The sequence below is a fragment of the Aplysia californica genome, unplaced genomic scaffold (assembly GCF_000002075.1).
Source record: "Aplysia californica isolate F4 #8 unplaced genomic scaffold, AplCal3.0 scaffold00320, whole genome shotgun sequence".
In the NCBI taxonomy this organism is placed as follows: Eukaryota; Metazoa; Mollusca; class Gastropoda; order Aplysiida; family Aplysiidae; genus Aplysia; species Aplysia californica.
The window spans coordinates 496,996-506,995 of NW_004797590.1; the positions used below are offsets into that span (position 1 = coordinate 496,996).

The window sequence follows — 10,000 nt, forward strand, 5'->3', positions numbered from 1 at the left end:
AAGAGAGAGAGAGAGAGAGAGAGAGAGAGGGAGAGAACGAGAGAGAGAGAGAGAAAGGCCAACCTTCTTATCACTGTATAAAATAAATACTTTGGTTTGCATGTACAAAAATCCATGTCACCGTACTATTTTTTAATAATTTAATAAATATTATGTTTCTCTTTCTTTCATAAGTATAGTTACAACCCTAGTTCAATATGGCTGCTGAACATTGTCTTTGCTGTTTATGCTTAAAAAAAACAACCTCGTTCAACATCTTGTCTCTGTTGCAAGTGTTATGTTATAGCCCTTGCTCGGCATGTTCCACTACACCACTTCTAGTTCAACCTTGTCTCACTTGCAAGTACTACAGCCATAGAGTTCAAATCTTTAGTTAACCCTATCCGTACGTCGTGTTTTACTATCGTATCCATACGACGTGGGGGAACTCTGTGTCACCACTTCCCAAAGAGGAAATTTACTCGTTAATCCGATCCGTACGCTTTCCATAGCAGTCTGTCAAAACGATTTTTTGAGAAATACTGAATAGTTTCAAAGAGATATTCGCTCTAGAAGTATTTTAAAATCTGAAGAATACAACCCCGAGGGTACAAAGTGCCCCCAGGGCGTGCGCATAGGATTAAACAGTGTTTTTGTTGCAAATACTACATCCCAAGTTCAACATTCTTTCTCTAATTCGACATAGTCTCTCTAGGTCAACATTCTCTCTTGCAAGTACTACAGCATAGATAGTTCAACATTGTCTCTCTTGCAGTACTACCCTCCTGTTTCAATTTCCTGTTGTATATCACGACAGCGCTAGTTCAGCATTTTAAAAATAATTCAACATTGTCCCTCTAGCAAGCACTTCAACTCCCCTTGTTTAACATTGACTCTCTTGTATAATATAATACAGAAACCCTAGCGCCCCAAGCTACACGCCTATCTCACTATTGTCTCTCTTGCAAGTACTGCAGCCCTGGTTCAACACTGTTTCTCTAATTCAACGTAGTCTCTATAGCTCAACATTCTCTCTAGAAAGCACTACATCACTGACAGTTCAAAATTGTCTCTCTCGCAATACTACACTCCTCGTTCAGTGTATCAACTCTAGTATACCACAACACCCCTACAAGTAGTTCAACATTTTTATTCTAGTTCAACAGTGTCCCTCTAGAAAGTACTTCAACACACCTTGTTCTATATTGACCCTCTTGTATTGTATACATTACTATAGAAGCCCTAGTGTAGTTTTAACATCATTTTGCCCCTAGCTACACGCGAAGCTCAGTATTGTCTCTCTTGCAAGTACTACATTACCCTTACTCACCATCGGCTCTATCGTACTCATCCACTACAACACTACAACACTACAACACTTCTGTTGAGGAACTCTCCGTTAGCTCAATTGGTCGCTTTTAAGGACAAGTGGGCTAGCCCAGATTTCGGGAGTATCCAGAAATCTTGACCTACACCAAAAACTGGCATTACCCTACCTTTAGGAGAAGTTTGGTTTCATCGGTGTGTACATATTTGTTCGGTTATAGAGACAACTCTCCTTGTCTTCTAAAGAAATTGAACAAGGGGCAAAAACTTTACCTTCAATTATCTGAAAACATCATATTTTCGGGATAGTCCCCTTGTGCTTAAAAGCGTCCAATTGGTATCATGCTCGACTTACAAAACGGATGACCCTGGTTCGAATCCCAGATTTGGCGTTCTTGAACTCGTGGGTCGTTTTGTGAAGTTTTTAAGGCCCTCAATCCCTCTACCTCGGTCCTATCAGATCCTATCGGAGACGGACCTTGAACTCGGAGCTCCGGTCTCTTAAATAACCTAATTTTACTCTACCTCCACGCAGTATGCACTGTGCCTAATTTGACTCTATCAACATCATCGGCAGTTCAATGTTCTCTCTTCTCTCGGAATTGCACTTCGTAATGTCTCAATTCACTGGCGATCTGGCTCGAGGACCAATTATTGTAAGGCAGCGTGGTGAAATCAGGCGCTCGTCACAAAAATGATATTGAAGAAACTGGCACTTTTCAGAAAGTTCGGTAATTTTTATCGAATTTTTTGTTGCTTTGGTTTAACACCATTGTTGTCCAATCAAGAACATTTTGTTTCTGAGTGGATTTTTACTGAAAAACGTTGATTAAAGGCACAACAAATGTAAGTTTTCAGTTTCCACGGACTAGCAAGCAACGGAAATAATTAAACTTTGGCGGCCATTTTCTCGCAAATTTTAACTTTGAAACCAGGCGACCCCCTCTTCTTCAATCTAAAATATCTCAAATTTTATTCCAGATAGACGGGGTATTTTTTTTTCCCTTGATAGCAAGACAACTGAGAAAGCTTTAAGTGGATGCCAATGGTTCCACAGGCTAAAAAAACTGACGAGCGCCTGATTCCACTACGTTGCGACCAATTTCAGTCCGGCCAGCGAGTTGATCAAGTTATCAATAATGCATGCGGCTCCCGGCGAGTTGGTAATTAATAAAACAAAACTTTCTACCTTGAAAATTAAAGAGTAATTTCCAGCCCAGCCGGAGGTAAAATAGATCTAATAATATTATTTTTTACTTCATGAAATGCTCTTGAGTATATTATTACGCTATTTTATATAGTGTCAGTTTAAATCTCACTTTCAAGGGTTTGCGTATCTTAAATTAACCGATTTTACCCAAGCTTCACCTAATTGGGCCAGCAAGATGTTCGGAATCGGTTATTGCGATCTGCGAGATATTTGGACTCGGTTATTCCGTATCCCCTCAAAAAACAAAAAACAAACAAAACAGAAACAAAAACAAAATCGGAAACGGTTATTCCGACATGTGAGATATTCGGAATCGGTTAATCCGGTCTGCGATTTGGACATGCCTGTCCATACCTGCTCTCATCAAATCTTAGCTGACGTTACATTGTTATCGCATCCTGAGCTAAGCGACAGCCTCATGGGTCTGCAATGTCACACGGCGTATAAAGACATCTCGTCACTACGCTTGCAAAATGGCACAAATCATTTTTTGCTACTTTTGAGACAATTGAAAGCACCCCCCCCCCAAAAAAAAAAAACAAAAAAAAAAAACTTTTTAGATAGACTACTTATTATCTGATAATGAGAAAACTTGCCATGCATATTTCTTTTGTGACTGTCATCGTATTGTTTTGTTTTGGTTTTGATTTGACCAAAAAAATTATATTATTATTATTATTATTATTATTATTATTATTATTATTATTATTATTATTATTATTATTATTATTATTATTATTATTATTATTATTATTATTATTATTATTATATAACACATATCAATCTATCTATCTATCTATCTATCTATCTATTTATCTATCTATCTATCTATCTATCTATCTATCTATCTATCTATCTATCTATCTATCTATCTATCTATCTATCTATCTATCTATCTATCGTACCACCAAACAAAATAAATGGCCAGTTGCATTTCGGCACAACTCAGAGTTCAGCCATTTTTGCTGCATGTACAGCAATGACGATCTGCTCTTTGGGCGCTTTTTATCGGCGTTTTTACAGTGTACAGTAGAACCTGCTCTAACGGACATCTGCCAAGGAAAATCGACTTAATAAACGGCCACTTTCCACCCCCCCCCCCACCTCTCCGCCACTCTTGATTTAATTTAACACATATCTCTCATACGACCGAGCCAAAGGAGTTGTGAGCCTGTCTTGAAAACTCTGCCCAAACGTCCAAATCCAATAATCGATATTTAAAGCTTCTCCAGAAATTTAGGAGAAATCCCAAACTGTAGTGCGGTCAAAAATATGTTTCGCAACTTATTGTCAAATATCTCCTCAACTATCGGACATACGCTCTCCAGCTTTTTTCGCAGTGACTTGTATCAATACAACCAGTCTGGGATTCAAACCAGGGATATCTACTACTCTATAGTCCAGCATGATAACGGATTACTCCCAGGATAATGGAGTTTGAGTACACCCTTATCCAATCGTGATTGAGCTTGGTGCAGAAGGACATCCCTTATCGCGTCATTATCTTTCGTCCAATGCTAAGCTACCTTAGAATTATAAAGATCTATCTGACATTTTTGGACGTTTTGAGTTACTTAATAGGACCACAAGATGTCCGAAACCAAATGTTTTCTACTGTTTAAAAAAAAAATTGAATGAGTAGGTGTTTTACGGCACTATAGACTCAATGTTGGTCATGTTCTACTGCCCTACCAAATAAAAAGCAAATTTATTCGGAGTTGCTATCAAGATATTCAAAGAATTGCATTCGAAAAAGCGTAACCACGTTGTGAAACTCCAACAAAATTTACGTCAAATTTCTCAAAAACAAGGTGCTGAGCAGATAGAACTTTTTGTAATTCTGAGGTAGCGCGACAGCAGACTAGACTGCTGACCGCCGAGGTTTTTCATTTATTGTGCTTGTATGGAGTGCTATCTCGTCGTTATCTCGTCGGGTGCCCAGTGTTGGTTCACATGCTGTTCATTAACTGTCCCAAGTCCATCCGATCTAACAGAGACGGGGCATGTTCTATCTCTCCGCCTGTCTGAAAGCCCAGCTAATCATAACACAATACCCCCCTCCCCCCTACTTCTCAATTCGCCAGACAGTAAAGTTCGATCTCGACAGCCAACTGCTCAGATGTACCACGACCACAAATTAGAATTCATTGATATTTAATTTTGCAGTTTCTTACTTAATCAGTGGTGTGAGTTGCATAATACGTTCGAGAAATATTTTTCCGAAATTCTTAAATATTCCAAATTTTGTTTTAAAGAAGCAGAAAAACATAAATCATGTTAATTTAGGTACATAAAAAAAGAAGGAAACAATTATTTTCCCTCATGGAAGAGTTAAACTGTCAGCCGACGATCTGCTTGAAAGCACTTCATCTTCAAACAACAGAATACCCTCCGGTGCGGTTCTACGGACTGAAGTGTCTTTAGGCCATTCCCAGAGGAAGGGGGGACATTAACATGTTCTTATGTACAGTAGAATTGTAAACGGGCTGATTCATCAATGCCATGCTCATAACTATGCCTGAACTGCAACGGGGAACTGCTGCTTTTTCGTTCCTAATCGTAATTTTCCTCTACTTCTTTTGTATGTTTGTCACACTCTTGGGACTCGCTATTTCCGGGGTGCATTGATAGTTGAAGCAGACTTTGTGCTGTTCAGGCTAAAGAGGTATGCAGAATAAGCCTGATTCCCTGTAAGGAATTCTCTGTTGACATCCACCCCTTGGCGCTCATTTGACCTTAATTATGCCGTTTCGAGCACCATAAAAAACCTCTACTAAAAAAACAACAACATTATTTCATCTTCAAACGACAGAAGTGTTGGAAACCATGAGGACCCGTTTATCTACATCTGGACCGAACGTAGAAATTACGACATTAAAAATCTGGGTAGTTTTTTTTCTTCATTAAATATGTATGCCCATCGAAAGGAAATTTTGACCCCCCTCCCTTTTTTTTTTCCTTAAAAAAAATAAATATTTTAAAAACCCAACCAGCACCCCCCCCCCACCCCGATTCAGTGACTTTGCATTTCATATTTTGGATCCTGTGATAAAAAAAAATAAATTCTATTGGTCAAAGATTCTTTCACTTCTCCTAGAATCTTTTTATTCAGAACTAGATCTAGGCTAAGATCCCGTAGTTGAGATACTAGATCTATATATCTATTGGTCTGAGATTCGTGATTTCTATTTGTAAGATAGAAATCCTGTTTTCGGAGGTGAATAGAGCAAAATCAAAACAAAACAATAAACATGACTCGAAACTTCCCGGACAAACGAGTAAAGAGAACTGGAAATTATTTCTATTTGTCTAAGATTATTTCTCTACACTTAGCTAGATTCTTTGCATTTTAAGATCAAGACTCCCTTAGTTGAGACACTAGTTGTATTGGTCAACGATTCTTTCATTTATGTAATTACTTTGCATATCAAAGTTAAATCCCATGAAAAAATAATTATACTATTATTTCTATTCGTTAAAGATTCTTGAGTTTTATGAGCACGATGGAAATCTTCCCTAAGCCGTGCCTCCCCCCCCCCCCCCCCCTCTCGAAAATTTCTGGACCTAGGCGTGAAGAGAACTACGCTGGCAAAGTATAGAGTGTGACAGTTGGTTGACCTTCCAATAGTAAAGTTGGGTTTTGTTTTCTTTTCTTTATGTTTGGTTTGTTGTTGTTGTTGTTGTTGTTGCTACTGCTGCTGTTGTTGCTGTTGTTGTTGTTGTTGTTGTTGTTGTTGTTGTTGTTGTTGTTGTTGTCGAGATTGTTGTTGTTATTGTTGCTGTTGTTGCTGTTGTTGTATATGTTGATGAAGATATTGATGTTGTTATATTTTGTTCTTAGGTTATTGAGGGTTTTGTTGTTGGGTTTTTTTTATTGTGGTAAAGTGGAGCTGTGTGTTTTTATAAAAAGCTTACAAAGCAATAGCAATGCTCTAGCATGAAAATTTAAAAATGAACGTGTTTTAATAAGCAAAAAAAAAAGGCAACTGTTTGTGATTGCAGAAATAAAAACTACTTGAGCCGAAGGACCTGAAATATTAGGCTATAATATACATGAATGTATATTTTTTCACATGGCAAAGGTAAACGCACCACTATGGCAGGAGAAGAAAATGCAAGCATATAAGGGTGAACTGTTATACTTCAGCTTCTAACACCCCTTAAAGCAATTTATAGAAAAATAAGAAGAGAAACTAAATGAAAGTCCCAAACCAATTCCATATTATTTTTCTTCATGCGTCAAAGGAAGATGACGAAGAAGAACGATAGATTAAAATAATGTCCCAGATCAACAATAAATAAGTGGGTGGTTGGCGGGTGCTCTGGTGTGGTTTGCTCCTTCTTTTCTCTAGTAAACATCTATCGTCCTTATTTATCTCTCCTTCTTCTTTTTGTGTTTGCTGCTCTCCGGTAACACCTCTGCTCTATTTTCGGCACTTTTATGACCTTATTGTGCTGCAAGGGCCTCTGGAGTGTCTTTAGATCATTCCCAAAGAGGGGACATTTCTCGTTCTAATGCACAGTAGAATTGTAAACGGGCTGATCCAACAATGCCATGCTCTTAACTGTATCTGAACTACAACAGGGAACTGCTGCTTTTTCTTTCCTAATCTTACTATCGTCATTTTTCCTCTACTTCTTTTATATGTTTGTCACACTCTTGTGACCCGCTATTTCCGGGGTGCTTTGATAGTCGAAGCAGACCTTGTGCTGTTGAGGCTAGAGAGGTGAGCAGAGTAAGTCTGATTCCCTGTAAGGACTTCTCTGTTGACATCCACCCCTTGGCGCTCATATGACCTTATGCAGTTGCGAGCGCCGTAAAACATCTACTAAAACTGAACTAAAAGATTCTCTAGTAGTTAATGCAACAGTCATTTATTATTTGTCTACTATAGAGTTCGCAAGACCAGGGTCCCGATCCCAATGACGTAGGCTCATATAGCAACACAAGGTCAACGTCTAATCAAAACTATCCCCTGGGTGTTTGTTTGTTTCTTTTGTTTGTTTGTTTGAGTAAAGAGGTGCACATCGACAAAATTATGGTCACTTAAGCTTAGGAGGAAAGTAAAACAGATAGATAGAAACAATAGAGGGATTAATTTTTTAAAAGTAGGACCAACCGGTGTCGCCCTCCACTCACCCACCCACCGACTTACTCCTCCTGTATCTGAAGGGAATCTAAGAAAACTTCTTGTCTAAGATGTCGTGCTCTGGTGTGATTTGCTCCCTCTTTCCTGTCAAACATCTGTCGTCCTTATCTCCCCTTCTTATTTTTTAAATGTTTGTTACTCTCTTGTAACACATCTGATCCTCGCACATGTATGGCTTTATTGTCTTACAAGTGCCGTAAAACTCTTACTATCAATTATTAAACAATAAGATGTGCATTTGTTAGCTAGGTGTGCAGGTCTACTTGGGTGAGAAAAGATCAGTGCACGCTCTACTGTAGGCCTACAGAGAAAATGTGAGACAGCGTGGTGGAATCAGGCTCTCGTCAAAATAATCAAAGTGAAGAAACTCGCATTTTTCTTCAGGTTTGTGTTTTTTAAATCAAATTTTTGTTTTTTTTGGCTCAACACCTTTCATGCCCATTAAAGAACTCATTTCCGTGTGGGTTTTTCTTAAAAATGTTGATTAAAGGCGCAAAAAATGTAAATTTTTAGTTACCGCGGACTCTTAAGCTAAGGAAATAACTAATCTTTGGCGGCCATTTTCTCACTAATTTTACCTCTGAAAACAGGTGACCCCCATCTCCTTCATTCGCAAACATCTCGACTTGTATTCAAGATAAATGGATATTTGTTTCATCCAAATAAAGACAAGTGAACACATTTAAGATGATACCAATAACTCTACATGCCCAAAAATTGACGAGAGCCTGATTCCACCACGCTGCCTCACAAATGTGTTATGACGCGGTGGAATCAGACGCTCGTCAATTTTTGGGCAAGTGGAGCTAAGGTATCACCTGAAAGCTGATTTATTTTTCTTACTTCCAATTGTAACTAAATATCCATTTACCTTGAATAGAACTCAAGATATATTCGATTGAAGGAAAAGAGGTCGCCTGGTTTCAGCGATGAAATTAGCGAGGAAATGGCGGCCAAAGTTTGATGTGTAGCTTCAATAGCTAAAGAGTCTTTGAAAACACAAAAATTACTTATTTTGTGTCTTTAATTGCAATATTTTCCAGTAAAATTCACATGGAAATGTGTTTATCTATGGACACAAAAGATGTTAAGCCGATTTCGTTATTTTGATACAAAAGAGGTTATGCTAATTTCGTTATTTTGACGAGCGCCTAATTTCCCCACGCAGCCTCACAAATGAAAAAATAGGGAGAAGGAAAGAGATGTCGTGCGAGATAATTTACTTTAGTGCTTCTAAAACTTCTCCAAAAGACATCTTCCATCCATCATCACCCCTCCCTCCCCCCTCTTTGCCCACCAAGAAAAGGGGTGCAACCCCGACGTCCTGTATATCTCCCCTTCTTCACTTTTTTGTTTGTTACTCTCTTGCAACACCTCTAATCTTCTGGCGCTCATAATAATATTATGACCTTATGCAGAGTTGCCAGCTCGGCAAAAACCCCTACTAAAACTACACACAACCACCACGAACTCACCATCCTGAAGTCCAGAGTGATGGGCTGGTACCTGGGCCCTTTGTGATCGAGGCTACGCCCCCCGCCTGCCTCTCGGCGACCCCCGAGGCCAAGGTCGATGCTGAAGGTCGACTTGGAGACCAGGAAGAAGTTGATGTACAGGAGCACGCATGCGCAGACCGCCGAGATCTGGAGGGTCTTCTTCAGGCGGAATCTCATGTCATCAAAATGGCGGGCCCGGAGAGAGAGTCCGGGCTGGGGACAGAAACGAACCATGTTAATGATGATAATGATAATAACGATAATAAAGATAATAATGATAATAAAGATAATAATGATAACAATGATAATAAAGATAACAATGATAATAAAGATAATAATGATAATAATGAAGATAATGATAGTGATGAGAACAATGATAATAATGGTAATAAAGATAATAATGATAATAATGATAATAATGATAATAATGATAATAATAATAATAATGATAATAATATGTTGGAGCATAGGTCATCGATCAGAATTCTCCATGTACAGTCAAGCATGAATATCTCGAAATAGTCGGGGATTAAAATATTAATAACAATAACAAAAAATAATAACAACAACAATATTTGTGTTTCTGTTTTGAGTACGATTGTTTGAAAGTGCCATAACAATGTCATCGCTTTTGGTCTACTGTTGGACATATCAATACTCGGAATTACAAGGTCAAGTTCTTCTTAACATTTTAGACCGTTTTGAGTTACTGTTTAGTTTTAGTAGAGGTTTTACGGCGCTCGCAACTGCTTAAGGTCGTATGAGCGCTAGAAGATTAGAGGATTTACAAGACGGTAACCAATATAAAAAAAGAAAGAGGGAAGATAAGGACAATAGAT

The 10,000-nt window shown here is 38.4% G+C and overlaps 1 protein-coding gene across 1 annotated transcript in view; it reads right to left on the reverse strand.

Annotated features, from left to right (window-relative positions):
- Positions 1 to 10,000, reverse strand: part of LOC101846825 (glycoprotein 3-alpha-L-fucosyltransferase A) — a gene marked incomplete at its 3' end in the record, with an annotated part of 130,852 nt that overhangs the window by 633 nt on the left and 120,219 nt on the right. Inside the window, 2 exon segments of the mRNA XM_013084832.2 lie at positions 1,697 to 1,699; positions 9,141 to 9,374. Of these exon segments, the coding sequence (XP_012940286.1) occupies positions 1,697 to 1,699; positions 9,141 to 9,338 (201 nt within the window).